At 32.8% G+C, this 25,223-nt stretch overlaps 1 protein-coding gene and 1 long non-coding RNA gene across 2 annotated transcripts in view; one reads left to right on the top strand and one right to left on the bottom strand.

Moving 5' to 3' along the window:
* LOC114935901 (uncharacterized) overlaps positions 1–25,223 on the bottom strand; it is a 66,572-nt gene that overhangs the window by 34,617 nt on the left and 6,732 nt on the right. The gene's annotated exons all lie outside the window — the stretch shown is intronic.
* LOC114935900 (uncharacterized) overlaps positions 2,874–25,223 on the top strand; it is a 33,791-nt gene continuing 11,441 nt past the window's right edge. The window contains exons 1-7 of the mRNA XM_029308848.2: positions 2,874–3,261; positions 3,796–4,269; positions 5,116–5,337; positions 7,490–7,593; positions 10,033–10,209; positions 10,654–10,836; positions 11,595–11,777. Of these exons, the coding sequence (XP_029164681.1) occupies positions 4,067–4,269; positions 5,116–5,337; positions 7,490–7,593; positions 10,033–10,209; positions 10,654–10,836; positions 11,595–11,777 (1,072 nt within the window). The 5' untranslated portion in view covers positions 2,874–3,261; positions 3,796–4,066. The remainder of the gene's footprint in view (positions 3,262–3,795; positions 4,270–5,115; positions 5,338–7,489; positions 7,594–10,032; positions 10,210–10,653; positions 10,837–11,594; positions 11,778–25,223) is intronic.

A 25,223-nucleotide genomic window follows, 5' to 3' on the forward strand; every position in this document is an offset into this window, starting at 1 on the left:
TTACTTTTTACAGTTTTACAATTTTTATTCAAAATTAACTTTTTCTTATATAAATAAATTTCTAGTTTTATATTTCACATTAGATTTTTTAGCTCTCAAGAAAGTGAAAATTTTCTAAAAAATATTCAATTTATTTAATATTAAAAATATTTCAGTTCTTTGTTTGTGATTCTTGAATAAGCTTCAAATATGATATATAAAAAACTCATTTAATAGTTGACCTTTTTAATCAATTGTAAATTGAATATACATCTTGATCCCGGCTTCTAAAGGATAAGCACGTGTTCGCGGCAGATGTGATTTCTCGCGTGTCACAATTCTCGATTGTTCTCGCTTGCTAAGGGAAGACTTCAAGGCGCTCCGGACCGTCTTTCTCGATTCACGAACAATGGGGATCGATGATAACCGGTGTAAATCCGAAGCGACAGACCTAGAGACCCGACTGTTTCCGTCACGGAAACGCAGATGTGCATTTACGAGCATGGGCACGTGCCGATCACAATGGATCGATTACGGATCTCTCGTAGATCGAACAATAAAGCCGGTCTTACTAGAAGAAAGATACTAACCGATAAAGGTAAAAGAGTAAGACTAATTTTCCGAAAAATGTTCTTTCAATTGACATTTAGAAACTCAGAAAAAAATCTCCTGCAAAATCACCGCTAACAACTTAATTAATTTTTAATTTATTAGATAATAAATACAGGGTGTTCAGCAGACTCGATGAAAAAAGTTCCCTGACATTTTCAGATTTTCCAAGACCAGAAATTAATTTTTAATATTATTTTTTCCAAATAAATAATTTGCATGTATCTATATGATAAATCAATTCAATGTTAAATCATGAAATCCTTAATTGAGATATTTTTGTCAACAATGGAAAGGTTCGGAAGTTAAAACCAAAATTTAAATCAATTATACAATTTACATTATGTTCAATAATCGAAACAAATGTTACTATAAACTATTTAAATAATCACCTTTTTTATTTATATCAAATTTTAGTTTTATCACTATTAAACACATTGAAACAAAATAACACGACGATGAAAATATAAATTAACGAACACGCTGTAGATGAATCGGAGTCAAGGAAAAGTTTATATTTATTTAATAAAAAAATTTCAAATTATTGAGACAAATGTAGAATATCAGATTTATAAAATTCCCTCACAATGCCCTGTTTTCCAGATTTCTCTGACCGCTAGATACCTTGCTGCTTCTGCAAAATCACCGCTTCAGCTTAATAATTTTTTTAAATTTATTAAATAATAAATATTTAATTAACATAAATATATTTGTATGTATATCGGCTGTAGAATCTATCACGATGTTTTTTTTTTGCGTCAACGAAAATTAATTTTTTGTTGATTAGGAATAGTATCCTTGGTTTGAATCTCTAATTCCTGTGATACCCCATTTTTTAATCCCCTTGTAATTAACGAAAAATTAATTTTCGTTGACGTAAAAAGACACCGCGGTAGGCTCTACAGCCGATATACATACAAATATATATATATTGTATTTATTTAAAAAGCCAAATTATATAGTCTTAATATTGTTTAATTAATAAAGTTAAATATAGTTGCGGCTGTCAAAAATCTACAGATGCTATTTCTCTATTTCTCTATCCCGCATCTATCCTGAGTCATTCTTTATCCCGCGTGATCCTCGCGAAAACCCGAAAATTCTCAGCTGTCGGCTTCAGCTGTCCGGATCAACGGCGAAGAAGAAAAGAGAATCAGCGTGGAAGTGCAGGGACGAGCGGATCGAACGAGGGGGCAGAACCGGCACGAACGCGGCCACGAATCTATCGTAGGGTACGAGGGTACGCGAGACCCCCGAGAGGTGTGTGCCCCTGCACGCGTGTATATAGTAGGGTAGTTTCCCCCTCAGAGCCACCACCGGCCGCTTCCGGGTGCGGAATTCACGGCTTGTAGCTCGCTTCTTGTCAATGCTTGCGGAGCAGCAGCAGCAGAAGCGTCATCAGGCTGGCCGGCAACCAGGCGACCTGGTGCCGCACACGCTGCCGAATCGCCGACACGAGCGGTTGTTCTTTCGATCGGGTTCGCCGCGATTTATGGTCGCGTTTAGTCGCGCCGATTTATATGGATGTTTAATATCGAGATGAACTGTCAAGCGCAGTGTTAGAAACTACGAAGGTCTAGTATACAGTGTTCGGATTTATTTCGTATAGCTTTCGAGTTCAATCAATGCAACTAAATAGTACTTTGCCAAGCAAAATATTCGAATGATTTTATAAGGTTAATATATTTTTTTACCGATTAATTATGTAAGTTAAGAAGACAGTGTCGTGTTAGAATTAGAAGATTTCTTGTACTTCTGCGCAAGCTAAGTGTATCAAGTGTGATGTGTTTAAAATGAGGTGTTAGATTATTATTCTTTTACCATCCAATTTGAGAATATCAATCGATATAATGTTTTGAGAAATCTTAAAGAAATGTTTAAAATTTTTTAAGACTCTTTAAAAAAATGGACTGGAAAAGTAAAAACATTATTTTTGATACTGATTAAATTACCAATGAATCAATCAACTAATAAATCTAATCAAAAAGAAATTAGAAGAAATGATAATAATTAATATCTAATATCAAATTAATTACCATATATAATCCTAATATCAATTAATCACACGATATAAATTAATAAAAAATACTTGATTTAACTTCGTGATTAGGTTTAATTAAACGTGGCTGTGAATGCAATTAGTACTAAACAAAATTGATTGATCAACTTAACATCTCTCTCGCGAACAAAATTAATTTATCAGTATCTAATATCAATTAATTGAAATCAAATAATCTATATAAATAATTAACCGTTCAATAATTACAAATAATTGAACAAAACTGTAATGGTGTAATTAATCATGCCAATCAGCTATTAGAAAATGTTTCCAATGGCAAATTAGAAACGCGTTTCGTCATTCGCGAGTGCCTAAATGTAAAAACGTTTGTCCAGACTATTCTAATCCCTGTCCTTGAGGCGCCACGGATTGTTGCTGCTGCTGTTGTCTACTTAAAACTTGGCCGTTGATCGCGACAGGAGCCACTTGCTTCTACCCACAAACGCGCTATCGCGGAAAAATAAGTACAAAATTTGCTGCAGCCAAACATAAAAAAACCGCGAACAAAGATCGAAGGAATTATAAAGGATCAGAGGAATAAAATAATACACGCCGCAGTCTCAAGATGCACGGTGGAGCAAACAACAATTTTTGACAATCCTCAAGAATCAAAAGTGAGTGTCGATCGATTGATTTCTAGACAAGTTACATTAATAGTCCTAAAATCTAAAATTTTAACTTATCGAATTATATACCACATTTAATCTATTTCAATAAAAATTTGAAATAAAATCGTAATAAAAAGTATAATTTAATTCTTCATTTTAATTTATATAAAGAATTTACATTAAACTTGTATTGAAAATCTAATTGCTATCTGATTTAATTTTATATACTGTTACTTGGTATAATTAGAAGATTGTAATATAATTTTAATAAAATTCAAAATATGATCAGATTATCTATATATTCATCTAAATTGGTTCTGATCGAAATTTGTTCTATCCAAAACTTGGTGATTTTTGCATTCGTGTCTGACATGCGAGACAAATATAACTTACGCGAGATAAATATAATAACGAGTTATTACGTCACAAAGAAACATGATACTTCATTATTTTCGTGCTTATGGCGTGGTTCCAGAGAGTCTCTTTTTTTAAATAGCAGATGAAACTCATAGTAAAAAAACCTATCTATTTTTTTCGCAGATTTAAAGAACGGTTATTTGAGAGTAGAGAGAATAATCAAGCTGGATTAAATTCTCGGTAAAACAAGAGGTCATCGACCTTCGGACAGCAGAGCTTTGATTCAAGTGGCCGTGAGAGAATTTCAAGAAGAGAAGGAGGGAAGGCAAAAGTGCACGTCTACCTTCTGAAGAGATTTCGCTTATCAGAATACACTTGAGGGCTAATTTTAAGCCCTTTTCCGAAGACGAGGCTCGTGTCGAGGACTTTTAGGTCATTGTAATGATCAGCCATCATGGCGTGGCTGGCAGCGACGACCCTGACGAGTCTCCTGATCCTGCTGCTGATGACGTTTGCAGCATGTTCCTCGTCCAGGATTTTCGCCACCACCCAGGCACCGTTTGGCAGAATTCTGAAGGCCGTGAAACTGCACGGAGGATACATGGAGGTGATCCAGGAGCAGAGATGTTCCCACGGTCTGCTCCGATTGACGTGCAGGTTCGTCAACATTCTTTATCGCGCGCATACAGCACAAAATATTGCGAATATTTAAAAAAAATATTTTTAAATATTTCTATCAAATATTGCATAAAAACATTTTAAAATGGTTTTAGAAATATTGTAAAATAATTTAACCATTTTTTGTGATAACATTTTTTAGAATATTTTTAAAAACTTTTAAAAATATTTTCAAAAATGTTCTTCTTCATCGCTCAGAATATTTAATTATAATATTTTCTTAAATATTTGAAACATATTTTTGAAATGTTAGTTTAAATCTACATATATATGCAAAAATATTTCTGAAAATATTTTTTAAACATGAAAAAGCGGACATAGAAACATTTTCAAAATATTTTGTGCTGTATGGGCTTGGAAATAATTTCCAAGAAGTATATTTAAATTTCTTTCATCACAAAAATATTCTATCAGGAGATTAATTTACAAATAATCTATTCCATTCGTTTATACAAAGGAATTTATAATTACTAGAGAGATATGCAAATCTTTTATTTATTCATACTTGAAAAATATTGTAGTTTTACATCTTATTCGTATATAAATGTGCATTTATTCTTCCTACTAAATTATTATTAAAAACAAGTAAGTAATCAAAATTAATAAGATGCTATAACTGTCAAACTTTGCTGATTATAAATTCTATTATTATTTAATTTTAATTTTGACGCGGGTCTCTTATTTTATAATGTCTTATAATATCAGAAATATTTAAAACCGGTTATATATATTATCGTTCATCACTGTTTTCATTAACTAAATTTTCGATTAATTGACTATTTTGTTCATTTAATTATATATAAAATTATAGTCTGGTACTTCCAGATCATTGAAAGCATTTATATTCATCTTGGAAGCGGAATATCACGCGAATCATACAGAGCTATGTGTGAAAGAATCGAAAAGCTTGGAAGAGCTCAGAATGTGGAAGCACAAAGGTAGCACACGACGATGGACGAACATCAGAGAACTTAAAGGGAATTATATCCTTGACGACGAATACGACATAGTCGACATCATCGATATTCGATCGTCTTTAAATAGAAGGTAAATCTCAATGATATTAATTTCATAATTATATCATAACTTAAACATTCAGTGTTCAAAAAATACTTTAATTCATCTTTTTATAATTTTAAACAAAAATCAGTTTCAAAGATTTTAACAAAAAAGTCGATTCATTTGAAAGTTGAATAAATTACATTTACATTATTTTATTCAAATTCTTAAAAGGATGAATTTTTCATATCACTATTGCGTTCGATTTTTCAATTGCATTCGCGGATTAAGAAGAATTTTATTACTGATTTTTATTTACGATTCGTCAGCTGGATAGAACTTTCATGGTCCTCGTCGACGATATCGGACTTCTGTTTGTGACATTCAATGATACAAGATAGCATTCAGTTACGATCGAGGTCTGAGGTAGACCGCAGTTCTAGAAAACGATTCTTATCCCGTTTACTGCCAACAAACATTGCAGTCGACTCCTGCAATAAAGTTACTTAAAGGTTGAGTAACATGATAGCAGACAGAGCAATTAAATTTTCCTCAACTATGTTTATCAGATTAAAATATTCTGTTTTATGTCAGATATATTATTAATATAAATATATCGTACACTTTCTATCTCTCTTTTTAATAAATAAAATATTATAACAAGAGTAGAGAAAATATATAATTAGCTATGTGTATCACAGATTATATTTAAGTAAATTTTTTATATAAAACAGGCAAAATTACCAAAGATTAAAATAAATATAATTGAGAAAATAATAATGCAAATTAATAGATTCAACTAAATATAAAAAGAGATGACATAAAACAGATCAAACAACATAAAAACTGCATTAACGTTTTAGAAATATAATCACTAAAGTCACATGATTACTGCGAAACGTAGTCGAGGCAACCACTTGATCGAGTTACCCTTTCGCTCTTTCACCCACGATACTCGTCGTTTTTATCGCGCACTCGAGAACCGTCGAGGGTCGAGAGTGAAATCTCGACGTTTGATGTGCGGGGATAAAAGCATTCCTAAAGCAATAATTGCCTCCCTTCCCTCTCTCTTCTCTCTGAAACGCGCGTCAGATGATCGCCGAAGGAGAAACAATCTCCGTTAAATGGTCCGTCTCCATCCCTACGTTTACACAGCATCACGCTCCGAGAATTCTACAAATAGGGGTCGGCAATGCGAGGGATGCAAATTTTGCATTGCTGAAATTACTAAATCCGTCGCGGTAAATCAAACGTAGATTTTATATTTAGAAATCTACAAGTTGTAAAACTATACAAAAATATATATCAAATTACTTAGATTACTTATATTTAAAAAATTAAAAATTAAGAAAGAACTATAAAAGTAGGTAATAAAAAAATTCAATTTAATAATAATAATAAAAATGTGATTCTAGATAAGAGCATATGCTTTTCATAATTAAAATTATAATATAATCTTATGTATATATTTTCTCTCACAATTTCTCTTTTACAATAATTTTCAACATTAGGGTTTCGTTTCTTATTTGTTTGTTGCATTTTTTTCAAATTAAATTTTAATTTAAACAACTATATGCTTTTCGTATTTTAATTTTGCAGAAGTAATAAGCTTTATAAACTCTATCGACAAATAAGACGATTTATTTTTGTCTGGAAGAGGCAATCGCGTAGAAAACCACAAGTTTCAATTTGAGAATCTACATCAGCGAGTCTAAAAAAATATAAAAGCGATTCCTCGCGGAACGGTGCAGAAAGAGTGAAGAAGAAGGGAATGAAATGTTATTTCCCTTTTATTTCCGTCCGCGAACCGATAAAATCGACGAGAAGAGGTGAACGTAAGAGGGTGAGGCCTTTCAAAAGGGGTGAAAATCCACCCTCGTCTATTATTCACTACTACTTTCAAACAACAAGAATCGCGGTAACACAATCGCGACTCTTCCCCTAAATTCCATCCCCTTAGAAATGCCCAGGGCTGCTTTTGTCAGCGCGTTCTCAGCCCCTAATGACCGACGTTGCTTATTTAATTGGCGGCTGTCGAACAATCGATAGTGTCCGAAAGCGAAACTTTACACAAGTTGCAATCTATTTATATATACCAGAAGAATAAATGGCATTTAATATAAGCGATTTTTAATTATTTTTCAAAATATTTTTAAATCAACCTTGATCTATTATTGATTAATATAACTTTTCGATATAGATGCTCCGGCCTGAAACATTGTCGCTATAATGCGACTCTTGAACATCCAGGAGCGCATTCTTGGGTTCCAGGAGAAATCTTTTTAAAATACGCCTGCATACCGGGTGAGTATATTCTCAATAGCAATAAAAAAAAAATGATGAACATTATAAGACCTTTCACGTAGATATATAAATTGAATATCTTAATATCGAATAATCAATAATTTATAACAAGTACATTTAATCTTCTTTGAATAATTTTAGATATTCTTTAACGTGAGTTCTTAAAATAATATTCTCTAAATTATTCCTAATTTTCATTCGATCTTAAACGATAGTAAGAGAACAGATTTCCGCGTAAAATTTTCGACGTAATATCTTTCAGCATATATTCGCGGCATATACGTTCGGTATTAATAATCTGGCTTTATTTATCAGCGGGAAAACCCAGCCTATTCCGCGATCGATTTTCGGGCGTGCGCAATCAATGATTGACGAACTCGATAAAGTGTGCAAGCGAGCCTGGATCTCCTCCCACGCACGTGAGAAATTCACGCAAAAAATGCACGACACGTCACGTGTGTTGCACGTCCGACGAAATCGACTTCAGATTTTTATCGTGCTCGCTGTCAGCCAGCTGTCGGCGATACACGCTCGATCTTTATTAACCGTGGGATATAGGATAACGTGTGTTCTGATATGTCCCCGGAAACCGACAAACAAGAAACGATGCATCCAATGCATCCGGTGCGTTACGGAATATACGTGTAATCCCGGTGTTGTATGAGCTTGCACGTAGCGAGGAAGCTTCTTACGAGGATTATATGAGAAAAACGTGACGTTTCTCGGAGTTTACTTGTTTATTATTCGGCAGTTTGCTTCCTCCAATCTCCGAAAGAGTATAACTTATACGTTGGAAGAACTGAGAAATTACGGGAACACGCGTTGCAATACAATATATCATTTATTGCATTATAGAAAGACACGTTTAGATGTAATTTTTTAGATTTTAAACAAGATGTCCATTAGGCTCAATGAAAAAAATTCCCTTACTTTTTCAAATTTTTTTCGAGACCAGAAATTAATGTTTTCCCTGACACTTTTTAGTATTATTTTTTCCAAATATATAATTTGCATACATCTATATGATAAATCAATTAAATTTTACATCATGAAATCCTTGAAATTTTTTTAAGTTAAAAAAAACAAAAATTTAAATCAAACACATGTCACTATAAACTATTTAAATAATCATCTTTTTTATTTATATTATATCAATTTTTTTAGTTTTGTCGATTTTTAACAACACAGAAAATTAGCGTGCTGGCAGTCAAGGAAAAGTTAATTTATTTAATAAAAAATTTCAATTATTGAGATAAATGTAGAATAATGAAAAAATCCAGATAAATAGTATAAAATTTCCCGACTTTTCACTGACAATTCCAGATTTATAAAATTCCCTGACAATGCCCAGTTTTCCAGATTTCCCTGACAGGGTGTTAAATTGCTTTGATTCTTTCAAAGTAAATAATACGTATTTATGATATAATTTCTCAGAAATTAACATAATTCTCTGAAAATATATCTTTTCGACAATAAAATTTACTGTCGAAAAATAATAATGTGGAGAATAATTCAAGATTCTTGAAACTTCGATTAAAGATGCAGAATTATTAGGCAAAGCACTCTCGCTTAAATCGATAGGAATGAAAGCAATTTGCAATTCGGTGAGACAAAACATTCCCTCGCGAAGGTCGGCACACTTGGATGCATATCGGAAATGGTGCAAATACAGTTATATTCTCTTTCGTGAGGGAAAGCGAGAGATTGGAGACCAGAGAAGGAAGGAGAGACAGAGGACCAATTTCCCCTGAGCTGCCCTCATTACCACTATCAGCGTGAATCATCCCCCACCAAAAGTGACACCCCCTATTCCCGAAACTGGGGCAAGGACACCCTCACCTTTTGGCCCGGCGATACACGCTATATAAAGGGATCTCGCGATCGTATAATGGCATAGTGACAAATGGATCGCAACAGATGCATTTGTTAATAGCGACCTTATGGCTAGGCAGAAACGCGCGACCCATTATTCTGCTTCCCTTCCCTGGTCCGAAAATAATTTTTTTCGAGAACGATGAAATTGTGCTCGCTAGCAATGATTTATTACTATGGAAGAGATTTAATTAGGAGCTGAACATCTGGACGATATAGCGTTGAATTGACACGGTTTATAAAAGTACGTGACATATCGTTCGAGAAATTAAATGTCATGGTTCATCCGATCAAGTTATATGTAACTATTTTAAGGAACAATGTAATTTAGAATCATTGAATCATAAATTGTGATAATTCTAATAATTTATCATTGTGGTTTAAATCCGAAATTATAATCAATTAGTATAATTTATATTATTTGCTTCTTATTTAAACAAACAATTACTTCCACATTTGAATTGTACCTCTCTTGCATCTAATGCATAAATAAAGCCATATTGTATCGTATAAATAGAGCATCGCATCGATAAACCGCATAAGAGATTCATCATCGATTGATTGCAGAAGCTGCGGTTAAGCGATACTGCAATCAAGAGGTAAAGGTGACCAGCGAGGAAGGAGGTTACATCAACACGCCAGGCTATCCGCTATATTATCCCGGGGAAAGCACGTGTGGATGGACCTTCAGAACATTTCCGGGTCAAAGGATAGTTCTGACCTTTCATGATTTAAACATCCGCGGTAAGCAAGCGTTTTAATTCGAAATGTCCAGCAGACGAAATATATGCGCTGCTGGCCGGGAGTTAAAAAAACATAAATGATATCTACTAAATATGTCAAGAAATTCTCCAAATAATCCAGGGCGAACGATAAATCGTGAGATATGTGTTATGCAAATTGCACAGTAGAGAATAAAACAGTCGTGATTATTGATCGATATGTTTCCACGCAGATTAATTAAATTCGTTGGTGTACAAATATTTTCGTCCGATCTTCGCCGTCTATATATTTTTATTCCAAACAGAACGATTTGAATATTAAACACATGTGCTACATACAACTCGATCGAATTAAAGGATTCCAGTGATCGTGCTAAAAAAAATAAACAACCTATCGGACCGGCTGGATTTTATACGCGTTCCGCAAATAAACTTCAGAGAGAAAACCACAGATAAATCTTTGCAGGTCCACAAACGGACGGAAGCTGCATGGACATCGTACAAGTGCGAGATCGTGGCAGCACTCTCTTCGAGTTCTGCGGCACCGCAGCGGGAACACGAATCGTCTCGAACTCGAATATGTTAACTCTCGACTTCATCGCTTCCAGGAGACTCTACAGTGCCCGAGGCTTTCTGTTGCAGTATCAAGGTAAAAAAAAATTAATAAATTTCAAATCCTCCCCTCTATTCTCGAAAACTTGATAGAAAGTGTCGCGAACTCGCGCGTTATTATTACGCGGCAATTAATCCGAGAATAATTTTAATTTTAACGAAGATAGCATTTCACGCTTCACGAAAAAGATAGGTCTGGAACGAAATTAATTAAGTCGACCATATTATTCGAATAAAGTTAGTATTCTGATGTAACTAATCGAGTTTCACAGAGCAACTCTCCGAAAAGTTTTGTAAAATTTCAGATTTAAAACGATTTGCATTTTTTAATCTTTTCAATTTTTTATTAAAACTTTGGGAATAATATTTAACAATTCAAAGAATTATCAATTTAGGTGTTTAAGAACTTAAATATTTAAAACGAGACTTAACACTTAAAATTGTCGTGTCCTAAAATTATATTATTTAAATATTAATAAAACTTTTTCTTTCGCAAATTCATTTAAAAAAATCAAAATCAAATGTTAGCAAAAATTATGTAGAAAAATAAAATTTAAGTCATACAAATTTTAAGGCAGAGATCTAGCGAGTTTCTTTTATGTTTAATAAAATCACGATAACTATTTTAAAACTTCTAATAATTTACTAAAGTGTTCAGAATTGTAAAAATCCTATACATAACAGGGAAAGGCGAGGGACATCGAACTGTAACTTGAAAATGTAGCAAAGTATTAATCGCGAGATGATGGTGAAAAAGAAGACAAGGATTTGGTGAAAATGAACTTATGCTTACAGTGTTAGGCTGTTCGGAGGTCTTGGCGCCGAACGGAAGTTACGTGTCGAACGGTACATTGACTTCGCGGACATTCCTATGCAAGTCGGGCAGCGTGTTTCCCGACAGCATGGAGAAAAAAAGAACGCTCGAATGCAAAAATGGCGAATGGAATGAGACTACTTCCAAGCTGCCTAGCTGCGTAGGTAAGAATTTGCCTGATAAGTCAGTTATCTTTTATTTCAGATTTTTATTTTTATTTTTATTATATTTTATATATTTTATTTATCAATTATTCTGTTGTACTGTCGGACAAATCCATGTACTTTATTATATGTACATTTGTATTTCTATATCACATTACAAATCTATTATATCTATTTCACTGTATAGTAAAACATATTTTATTACATATAACATATTACATTAATATAATATTAAATTCAAATTTTTATAAAAGCATGTGAAAATTATGCACATTTTCGTGCGTAAAATAACATGAAAAATTAATCTGTCTATATGTATATTTAAATTTAAATTTCTTTCTCACATTACGTGAAATGAATTTATAAGTTCATATAAAGTATTGATACTCTTAATTTAATTTTTTTAATATAACTGATAGAACAGAAGCTTGACTCACACATGCAAGTTGGTGAAAGATTAATCATAGATTCGAATTTATAGCTTGTTTCCCATCCTTTTTCGCACATAACACTTCGAACCCTCGTCTCGCTTGATATTATCTACATTTTACAACCCCAAGTTTAATGGACACAACGCGTCCTTGCCTATGATTAATTCGAAACTCCCACGCGTGGGTTGGATACCCACGTGAATTCACATAATATCAGCGCGATTTACGCAGCGAGGCACACGAGATAATCGATACGGCCCTTACAAGTCGGAAACCCAGTAGCTAGTGATGGCACAAAAACCCTATCAAAATTCATACTGATCAATTATTTGTGTCACACAAATAGTTATACTAAAATTTTAATTTTCGCAAATCGCTTGTTTTTTATAAAATAATCATAAACACTTGGTATATTTAGTAAAAATACTGTATATTGAAATAATGTATTATATAAATCGTAAATTCTTATTTAATACAATCTAATATTATAAATCTTAAAATTCCAATAAATTAAAGTTTAAATTTGGATAGTTCTTTATGTCGAATTTGATTGAAATAATGTTAAGATTCTTTTTTTAAATGTAATTCACAAACTAAAAAAAAATTAAATTAAACATAAGGAGGAAACTTAAAGCCTTATTGATAACTTATCAAAAACTCTTTTGAAGGCTTGTTTGATTTTATCTTTAAGAGCTTTGTGTTCGCTTTTTATCTCAGAAAGAAAAATATAAAAATCAAATAAATAAATAATAAATTAAATAAAGCAAGATATATATATACAGAAAAATCAACTCAAAGAATAAACCTGTATTGAGCGATTAAAATTCGACGTGAAATTCTGAATGATCGTGCTACGAAGTTCGACTAGTTTTCCTGATAAAGGGCATATTCAGACTTTTGTTCGTCAGTGGCAGGAATCGGTCAGAATGCCATTGCTACCTATGGCTGCCTATCGAGGGGGCTTTCTTCCCTCTCAGGGAAACTGGTGGGGAACCCCACTTTGGGGAAGGGAGCAACCGAGATGTAGCTCTCTCGGTAGGGGAAGGAAAGATAAGGATGGACTCATCAGAGAGAAAGAGAGACGGTCTTAGGGCAGAGAGGGCTCCCCAAAGGCAACCATACATCGTCTTCGTCGCTGTTGTCGCGCGACATCAGTCGTCTGAACGCCACGTGTCTCTTTGGATGCGAGAAAAAATACGCGCTGTAAAATTTAACCTTGAAACTCGCGAAAATACATCCCCGTCGCGTACATACGGCATATCGCGTTTCGGAAAAACGTTGCTCGTACTAAAAACTCCAAGAAGTTCGCCATAACATCTCCAGCAGGTAATTCATTGATCTATAAAATTATTTTATCGTATAGAATTTTATTTCTATAGATTGAAATTGTCATCGTAAATCCAAATATGACAAATAACTAACAATACGATTCTAAAAATGGATTCTATTTAACCAATAAATAAATATAAACCGAAATTCGAATAAAATCTTTTCATTATCTGCTAAATATATTAGTAAATTGTTTCTTATGATCGATAATTTTGGAGCAAAGTGCGCGATGATTCGGAATGTAAATAGCGAATCATACACAAAGTATTATATTTCGTTTAATTATAGATTGAAACACAATTAACATCGTAGAAAAAATCAACGAAATGATCTTTCTATCGAACCTTCGTATTTGTTACGACCTCAGAGTTAATTAATCTCGTATTCATATGAATCGCGATTGCCTGGGTAGAAATTAATTACCATCGAGTCATTAATCATTAATGAATATGGGAACATGATTAAATTATTGAGCTTAGTACGACAACTTTATTTATTTACGTATATTTGCTTTGTGAATAGTTTAAAGTCCGACAAATATTTATTTACATTATTTCCAACTATTTTTGTCATGAAATATCTATTCCGTGCGTACACATATTGCGATTATTTGAGCGAGTTTCCTCTACATTAAATTTTCGAGCGCATTGGAGTATTGACAGTGAAAAGAGATATTGCTGGCAGCTGTGCAGCCAAAATTAAAATTCGTAAAATATCATCGAGCCGTCTAAAATCGTTGGACAAAAAAAAAGTACAAAAAATGCGAAAAAAAAAATACAAATTGTTGCCTTGTATGAGAGATTCACTGTTTCTTTTTCTGTTTTTCCGACGACGAGTTACTCCGTTTCAGTAAACAATAATTTGACTATCAGAGTTAAAAAGATTAAAAGTTGAACCTTTATTCTTCGTGTTTTTAAAATGTCACGAGGTTAAATCATTTTTCAAAGCACAAGTTAATATTGTTATATGATAAAAGATAATGTAGAATAAATTTTCCATAATTTGTAATAATAGAAACGTTGGTAAAACGCATTTTTCTTTATAACGAGAAACTAAATAGGATAAAAAAGATATAACTCATTGCCATAAATTGATAAAAAATAAATAATAAAACGACATATAATCCTCAAATGTGGAGGCACTTTTTTCGTTTCAATCATTTTCGAAACAAAACCGATTTCACACAGTCCGAAGAAATCCATTTCGATGCGAAACGGAGCCCAATTTCCCGATAAATGAAATCGGATTTTCCATTCATCATATATCGAGAAAAGAGTGTTTCAGTTTCACGAAACGCGCATGGATGCATTCAAAGCAGATATATACATAATTCGGAAATTATTATATATAGCCGCAACATTGTTTCTGCTCTGTGTATTTTTGCGTGAAAAATGTGAACGAACAGGAAAGAGAGAAAGGATCGGATTTGGTCTTTTAAGGGGAGTATGAGGCGATAAAGATGGTGGGGATGCTTCCGATCCCTCTCCTGTCTTTCTCTCTTTCTCTCTCTAGCCTCTCCTCGGGTGATAAATTTAGAGTTAACAGAATAAAACAACCATGCACAGCTGCACCAATCGAGCTCTGGCTCCGCGAAAGTTTAGCCTCGATCTGTTGCTTGAGACGAGAACTTTGTTTAAGTACATTAACGAAGCTTGTGAAATGAATAGAAAATATTGTCATTTTCGTCCAATTAATACATTGAAGAATATATGTTATATATATTATATAATAGAGTTAAATTTACTTTATAAAACGCTCGTAGATAACACCTGAGTGTTCAATTTTATGATAACAAAAATAGATTCAGACTTTAGACTCAAGCTATTACTTTTAATGTTAAATGATGATGTAGCGTGAAATAAAAAGACAAATATAAAATATAATTATCTAAATTGCACGCATTATGGAAATTATAAAGATTCATACTTTGTTAAATTTTTTCTATGCATAATACTATATAATTATTAAATCTAGATAAACAGAGATATTAAATTTTTTGTTATTGATTTCTAATAAAAAAGATAAAATTCTCTGCTGCAAAATTATACTGTTTTGCTGCAGGGTTATTAAACTTTGATATGGAGTGATCAAACATTAACGCTCCATACACCCATTATCGCTAAAAGTTTCATCTTTGACTATTGATTGACCAACTTAGTTTCCTGCAGACTGTTGTTACTTATTACATTCCGATAGAAAATTTAAAAAAGTCAGATATCGCACAGCTGTGTGTCTAAATACTCAGCTGCTCTGCCGCCACCGAAATCGATTGCGAATCCCTACTGAATTCTCCATAAAACAGACGCTTTGTGTCTCCGTTGACCTATCATGCACTAGTGATGGGTAAGATACATTTAAAATGTATCTTGATACAGATACGTGTCAAAAATATATCTAGATACAAATGTAGATATACAAATTAAAATGTATATAGATACAGATACTCAGATACTTTAAAAGTATCTCTGATACATATCAGATATTTTTTATCATAATAATGGTAATATGCACAAAAAGGAATTAAAAATTATTTTATCTTTATTAATATTTTTGCTTATATATTACGACTTTATTCGTTAGTCTTAACACGTGAAAAATGCCTCAAAGATATATCGTCATTCAAACTATTTCGCCATGGTACTAAAATTTGACCAATGCTTAATAATCGCCCAACCGGTTGATGATGATAACTTGCAGTCTCGATCTTTTCAAAATTTAAAGAATTGGGCTATTCAAAAAATATATAAAAATGTATCTGCAAATGTATCTGAGAAAAGCAATTCAGATACCATGTTCTGTATCTAGATACAGATACAGATACTTCAACTCGAATATATGTCAGATATAGACTCACAATCAGACACACAAAATGTATCTACGTAGATACTGTATCTAAATTCTACCCAACACTGTCATGCACCAAGAGAGTTGGCCAACTTCAAATACCATGTTTTGTATCTAGATACTACCCAACACTATCATGCACCAAGAGAATCGGCCAACTTCAGATACCATGTTTTGTATCTAGATACAGATATAGATACTTCAATTCGAACATATTTTAGATACAAACTCATTGTCAGATACACAAAACATATCTAGATACTGTATTTAGATACACGTATCTAGATACTAGCCAACACTACCATGCACCAAAAGAGTCGGCCAACTTCAGATACCATGTTTTGTATCTAGATACAAATATAGATACTTCAATTCGAACATATTTTAGATACAAACTCATTGTCAGATACACAAAACATATCCAGATACTGTATTTAGATACACGTATCTAGATATTAGCCAACACTATTATGCACCAAAAGAGTCGGCCAACTTCAGATACCAGATATAGACTCAGATACACAAAATGAATCTACCCAACATTGTCATGCATCAAGAGAGTCGGCCAACTTGTTTTCAACGAACACATCGACGACGAGAGCAAGAAAGGTAGAGTGGGAAGGCAAGAGGGGCTACAATGCTTGGCCCTGTTTACTCCCACCCGGTAGGTGAATGTTTCCCTCTCTCTTGGTTGCCCTCACCACCAGAAGTTCCCTTCGCCGAGGTGGAGGAACAACATGAACCAGCGATATGTCAGGGGAAACCTCCTCCAGTCGCCATCGGCGTTTCTGGTTTATACGGCGTCGCGTCTCTCTCATCACCGACCGCCCTTTGTTCATCAATGGAGAGCTCGTGTCCACGTTCACGCACGCACGCATACCCGCGATCACGCTTCGCCACCACGCACGCGCGGGGGTATCGCGAGGATCACGAAGAGGAACCCTGCTCGCCGCCGCGCCTCAGAACTCCTCGAGAGTGCATCGTCAAGGTCACTGCAGGATCGCGTCGCAAAATCGCTGTCGAGTAGACTCGCGAAAAATTGGTCCACTCCGATCGAGAGATGCCGAAGAGTCAACGGATCTCCTGCTAGAACAAAGGTCTCGAGGGGAAAAAACCATTCTGACAAGAATGCTGCTTTAAGAGTTTGATTCTGTCTCTTACGAGAAATCCTTCTTTGGAAAAAAAGAAGAAAACAAAGAATTGATATGCCAAAGAGACAGGGATTTTCCAAGATTTTTAGATCATCAGGGAAAGAGAATTCTTAAAAAGAATGTTTCAAGAATCTCTTTTTGGAAAAGAAATGCTGAAAAATCACGGACTGTCTGGTAAGAGATAGTCTTTGAAAAGAGGGCTTTCACAAGATTTCCATTTATTCTGAAAGAAGTAAATTTTCTCTGAGAAATCCGTGTTAAAAAAATTAAAAAATTTTTTGAAAGGATGTTCTAAGATAAGTCGAAATTAATGACTAAAGATCGACAGATTTTCACAATAAAAAATCAGATAAAATCTTGATAAAAAACTCAGATGAACTTTTTACAGAGATTCAAAAAGAATAAGGGATTCTCCCGAATAGTTCCGTAAAGAAAGGATCGTCGCAGAGACAATGAAGTTTGGTAATTCTTGAGGAAAAAGGATAATCTAACGATAAAATAAAAATTACGAGGGCAAGAAAAATCTCGGAGATCAAATCTCGTCGGGATTAAAGATCAGCGAGACGTTTCCAGAGAATGCGCTGATTTCAGCAGGATCAGATCAGAGAAGGGTAGTGAAACTGGCGGGCAGGGGAATCATCAAGGTCGGTGAAATCGCAAATTCTGGAGAACACGCGCGTACCGCGTGACGAACAAAGTTCAGCCAAGAAGCAATTGAGCCGTTAATTATGCTTTAACGAGCTGTAACTACACGGTGCAAAGTCGCACGACCGGGAACAAGAAGGGAGAAAGGAGACGAAAGAAAACGGAAGATAAATGTACGAAGAGAAATGCGATCGGTGTCGCGAAGTATATATTGATTAATGTTTGTCAAGTTAAATAACCGAATTGGCAAGTCACGAACCAAGCGAGAAGAATAGCTCTGAGAGAATCTCGAAAAAAAAGCAGGGGAGGGAGTAGATGTTGGACTTTGTACCCGACTATTATAATGACTTATCGGTGAAGTTGAGGAAGGAGAACTCGCACATAGTAGGGTATGTGTGACGTGAAAGAGATAAGGAGTGAGGGAATGCGTTTTTTTTTTTACGAAGGAAATGCAAGCAACCAGGTATCTCCATTTAGGTAATTTTGCAGCAAGAAACACGTTTTAAAGCAATTTTATTAAAAAACCGAAGAATCTAATTATACGAAATAAGAGAAGTCAATTGAAATTTATATAATGCAGCATGGCATGGAATCTATATTAATTATCAATGCGAATGATGTACAATATTTTTAAGTTTTGGAATTAATCAAATGTGAATCGCTTTGTAATTATAGATATACAATATATACGGATTTAATTGAGATTTGGTTAACACTGGATTACAAAAATTCCTGAAATACCATATGACATTTATAATGTGTACTCATCAGTGCACAATTTAATATACATTTTAATATACATAAATGTTAATTAAATTTCTATTGTTCTTTTGAATATTTCATAAAAAAATATGACGCGTTATAAGTCTTAAATCAAAAATTATAATATATATTTCTAAAGATTTTACTATTTTCAACTTTAGCTTAATAACAAAAAGAGATTTTTATTGAGATAGGTCTGTTTGCAAAAAACTTTTTGATGAGTATCTTTTTAGGTAAAAATTTTTTTAACTACTAGATAAATAAACAATTTTAAGAATTTTTCTTAATCCATTTTAGATAGATATAGATCTAATATGGATTATGACATTTGACTTGAAAACTCCTTTATAAAGCTCTCTTTATATTATTTATTCCACAAGGGAAACCACAATTATGTTAAAAAGATGGAGATTTATACTGGTTCTCGCGTTGTATCCTTCGTTTCTATAAAGTGTAATAAAGTTCCGTTTGTGTGAATCTGTCTTTCTTTCTCTCTCTCTCTCTTTCATTTTCTTATTTTTTATCAAGAAAACATTTTTATAATTCTCTGAATTTCTCTCTCTTTTTTGTCTAATCTGCTACATTGAATTGCATCTACAAAAATGTTTACAACTACATAAACGCTCATAATAAATATTTGTTATGCAACAAGGTCATGATCAACATCTCCTCGTCAAGTTTCATCAGAATTTTAAATGCATTTGACAGCAAGATGTTTCGATTCAGCAAACACAAAAACATTTAAGTACACTCATTGAATATAATTACATTTTATCTCACAATTGATAAAAAATATACAAATAAAACTATTGCATTAAAATATAAATCAGTAACACACGAAAAATTAAAAGGTAAAGAGATTCCAAAATTTAAAAAATGTATATATAAAAAATATATATCCCTTTTTCCCGAGATTGTATATTTTTGAGTATACACGAATTAATAAATTAAATGCATCGATATAAATTTCCCGTATTGGCTTAATAAACAATTAAAAATCCGGTTATAAAAGAGCGAGCTGACCAGTTTTATTTTTTACAATATTATGTTTTTTTTTACATATTATGTATGAAGAGAAAATTTAAACAAAATGTATAATTTATACGATAGTAATACTTTTAATGCAAAATAATTGGGTTCCCGCGAATACACGAAAAAGTTAATCGATCAACGAAATTGTGTAATTCGATTGCGCGATATTATGTCATTGCAGTGACTGCACCGCAATAATATATGATATGATTTAATTACATTCTATTTTCATTTATATAATTCTTTTAACATACTGAGATACGAAAAACCTTGCACAAATATTTAGAGAAATCGATTTGAAAAAATCGTGTAATTATATACTATATTTGCCTAACCAAGATTAATCCTGCAAATGAATAGCCTCATGATTGGTATTTTATTTGTAAACACAATGATAATTACGAGAGAAATATATTTCTAAAAATAAACCCGTGTATCTTTAAATGTTTTCTTTCAAAAATACAAAGATGACGAATGTGTGATAAAAATAGCTAACAATTTCTTTACAATTTAATCCAGGTCATGCATTTAAAATTTAATTATGCGGCGTTTCTAATGATAAATCTAATTAGTGTTGTATTGGTAAACGCCAAACAAAACATCGATAGGAGAGAAGTTTCACAGGTGTGATAAAGATAGAAGAAAGGGGGGAGGGAGAGAAGATTGTGCAAATTCTACGGAGCTGATAAGAGATAATGCGGCTTCTTCCGCTTGACTCCCTCCCTCTTCTCTTTCAGCGAGGTCAAAGGGCGCGAGCGGTGAAGGCGTCGTCGCACACTACGCTGTCAGCGGACAATAAAGCCGAATAACATCGGCCCGATTCACTCAGTGTCTCGCGACGTCGCGACATCGGTGTTGGAGTAAAGTCGAAACGAGCAAGCGCACGACGATGATGATGAGAACAGCACGAGCCGCGGCAGAGTCTTCCCGACTGTGACGGTGTGCACGCGCGTACCTTTTCTCGCGAGATAAACCAATATCTTTATCGGGAATCGAGGTCGAACAAGACATCTTTCATCGAAAACGTGCGAAAATATTTTTTTCCATTTTTTTTTTAAACACACAGAAGAGAGAAATTTCTCTTCGTCGAAGCATGTGAAGGAGATCCAAGCGTCTAAACGTCAAATTTTGGATCTTTTCAAAATAAATAAATAAAAACTGTTTTAAAGTGCAAGTTTTCTTAAGAAGAAAAAAGAAAACGGGATTTCGGAGTAAAAATTTCCTGCAATATTGTAAGATGATGAAAGAAATAATCTAGATTTCAATGTCTGATGCAAGAAGTTTGTACTTCAAGGGACATTATCAGCATTGAAGATAGAAAGAAATTTTAAAATCTCCAATTTCCTGTTACATCAAGAAAATTACACATTGCAAATGTTGCATTTTTTTCTTTCTACGACGTGCAGTACATGACAGACTTCGAAATTCATCATCCTAATTGCACAGACGTTGCAGGAAGTCGACACAAAACCTCTATATAATCTTCAATGAATCTTCTTCTGTGAATCGTAAATTACAGTCGAGTTTTTCATCTCATTGTGAATTTTTCAAACTTGGACGATTTATTCGCGAACTTTTATTTCTCGATCGATATTCTTTTCTTTATGAATGAACCCACCCATCTAGCAGATTTGTATGTGTAAAAAGAGAGAGAAATTAGGGAGATAGAAAAGAGAGAGAGAGAGAGAGAGAAAGAAAGAGTGCGGAAAGGACTTCCAAAATTTTAACAAATCCTCGATCCCTTCAGTAGGATCTAGGGAAAGTAACAGAAGAGAGAGAAAGTATAGAGAATAATACTATTGCAAGGACGGCAGAATTCGTGTGATGTTGGTGATGAGCAACAGCAGCTGACAGAGACAGCAGGGATATAGATATTTAATCGGATCTTCGAGACAGACTTCACGATGATTCGAATATTCACCGACACCTTCAAGAACCTGATCAGTGAGTGTCACATGTTTTTTACGCGATATTATATAAATCGCTAAAATATTTAATATAATTTGCACAGTTATTCTAATAATTTTCGAGAAATGATATAAACTCGAGAAGATGGTTATGATCTATATTCAATCCCACGAAATATTTTTCGAAGTAAAACAAAATTCAAATTAATAATTAATGATTTAATAGCTACTCTTTGAATATATTAATTATATTCTTTATGGCAATTTATTTTTTTTCGTATCGACAATATTTTTCATTAAATAATTAAAGGTTACTAAATTAGAAAAGTAAGTTAAATAAAAATAGAGAAATGTTTCAACAGCTAGATAAATATTCATATTTCATATTTGGAATATTTTATTTGAATTACTGCAATATATATATATATATATATATATATATATTTTTTTTTTTAATGTTGCATTTTGCTATCTTGTGAAAATTCTCAATTTTGTTATATATGGTGATGTATTTTGAATTTGATATTTATTCTACCGTCACAAAATTCTAAATATCATTTATCTTTATCCTCTCTCCTCGTTATTTCCCATGCTAACAGATTTAAGCTCCTTGCATCAAAGGATGGTAACGATAATTGTTCATACCCGATTGCAATCGGGCCTGCGACGGAATACAAATTCCCGCTAAAAAAGTTGCACAAAGGAAATTAGTCCGTTCGCGCGACAGCGACGGAATTAAATTTCATTATCGTGAGACGATGGCGTTGTTTGCCGATTCGTTATTTGCATGGCTGACATTAATAATTATATGTTGATTCAGCGAAGTGGAGCATCCAACAACGGAGAATAGCTCTACCTCGGACTCTGCTTTTGTAAAGCCACGTTCCTCAATCAACTTACTTACTTTGAGATCACTTACTTTGAAAATTGCATTTCATTGCATTCGAGTTTAACTCAAGTTCAATAAACTTAATAAAAATTAAATTTTGAGAAATTTTCTACAAATTATTCGCGCGCGTGATATTTCCTGTTATATTATTTCTACAGTTATAATAAATGAGTTCTAATCAATCTAATAAATTAAATCCAAACAAGAGAATATATATAATAATAAAATCCGTCAAAGGAAGTGATGCATGATTTGTATTTTGAAAAAAAATTTGTTGCCGCAATTTTCTTGCATCACAAAGACAACGCAATTTAACTATTTTTTACTCTCGTCTTACCAATTTCTCTATACCTTTAAAAAACATAGTCGACTATATGTTACAAGTTGGCTCACTCTTTTTCGATATAGCATATCTACGTGACTTCTGTAACGTATACCATATATAAAAACGGCTGATCTTGGCTCCGCTCGAATCCCTTCCCTTTTTTATTATGCCAACACTACTTTCTTTACCGGGTTGTTCAATAAAATGAGCTAATATATGTTATAATTATGCTATAATTTACTATTTTCGAGTACTTTGGACCTGTCTTTATTAATATTATATTAATCATATTTTAGGACTTCCCAAATTTTAACACGCTCATTCTAAAATTAATTCTTCTCACGAAAGAATGATGACGTAATTCTGAACAGTGCTTGTATTGAAATTACTCAGCTTATCTAACTATATCGAGAACTTGGACTTTGGACTCTCACGGAATTATTGTAACAAGTATGAGTACAATAACCTTCGAATTTATGCTGAACAAGAAATGCAACAGATACTAATTATAATACATGCTATTTCAAGTTCAATTTTAACGCAAAACGTGGTTTCAAATTTGCACTTTTAAATTCTATTGCCACATAAATATCCAAATTATATTTTAAATTTTAAATTTATAAATAAACATGTAGAGCATAATATAATTTCGGATAGATTTTTCAATAAATGCTCATCCAAATTTTAAATTTAAATTTTCATATTTTTTGGCTTTGAGATATATGTATATTCATATTTATAAATGCAAGCCATAGTTTTTAAAAAAAAGCTTTTATTTTTAAACTTTTATTACATTTTTATTAAATATTAAATTTATATTTTTTTCAACGTTCGTAAAAAGCTGACTAAAACAATAAAATATATATTATTACTTCCGATAAAATATAAATATGAAAATATCGAATTTATTAGACAGCGTTAGTCCACGTTATTAAAAATATATATAATATATATATATATAATATGAAAAAAAATTAATTCAAGGATTATTATATTCGAAAGAATGCATAATTATCCTACTTCAGCCATAAATTCGAAAATTCTTGATACGTAATACTTTTTTTGCGGTCATTCCGCAAAACAATTTCGCATTAGAGCCAAGGTTAGCTGGTCCCCTTATTTTGTTCGGGGATTAACTATATTATAGGGCTGCCGACAATTGATTTCGATTGAACGACAGGCAAAAATAGTTCACAGTAACAGAAAGTCTTTTAGTACTTTGCGATACGATGTTTGTATGAATTGTTTTATTTTTCCGGTATTTTACAAATGTAGTATTTTTAATACAATAAAAGGAAAGAAAATTATTATTCTCAACTTTATCAATTTAAGCTGATTGAGAATAACTAAGAAAAAAACTTATTATTCTTATTTATTATTCGTTATATTAAAAAATGAACATGGAACAAAAAATGCATTTCAAAAAATGTGAATCAAAAAATTCATTTTTCTTCATAAATTTATATCTTTATTCTCTTAAAAAATCAGCAAAATTTAAAATAAAATTTATTTTTAAAAAATCAGAAAATACTATTTGAAAATACTATATTATAATACTATATATTTCTATTCTTCATTTAAGAACTTATAAAAATTTGATCCATTATAATTTATTTGAAAGATCTTAGAAAATTAAAATAAATGTTTAATATTTTATTATGGAGAATTAAAGTTAGAGTATCCATCATTCAATCGTCACTTTTCACTTTCTTAATCTATAAGAATTTATTTATTCTCATCCGCTATTGTTCACTAGAATCTCGTACGTTATCTCACAAAAAAAACATAAAACATGAGAGTCCATTATTGCGACTAACTATTAATTCTATATATTCAGTGATTCACTTTTAAATGATAAGTAAACACCTGCGTTCTTCCACGTGTTTGTCCCGAGCGATTTGTTTTTTAAAGAAATCGTTTGTATTTACGCATTGTAACCGACAAGTGCTACAAAACCGTGAAGTAAAGGGGGAAAAAGCTGTGTCAGCACAAGTACCACGAGGTCACTGATAACCTGGACTGACCCCGCGCGTCTAATCAGTAAATTTAATCGAAATCTTCCCATATTGAGTCGCGATAACGCATCGTACGATTCCTTTCCATCACAAGTTTCTGCTAAGCAAAGCGCTTC

The sequence above is a fragment of the Nylanderia fulva genome, unplaced genomic scaffold (assembly GCF_048542155.1).
Source record: "Nylanderia fulva isolate GAGA-0341 unplaced genomic scaffold, ASM4854215v1 Scaffold15, whole genome shotgun sequence".
In the NCBI taxonomy this organism is placed as follows: Eukaryota; Metazoa; Arthropoda; class Insecta; order Hymenoptera; family Formicidae; genus Nylanderia; species Nylanderia fulva.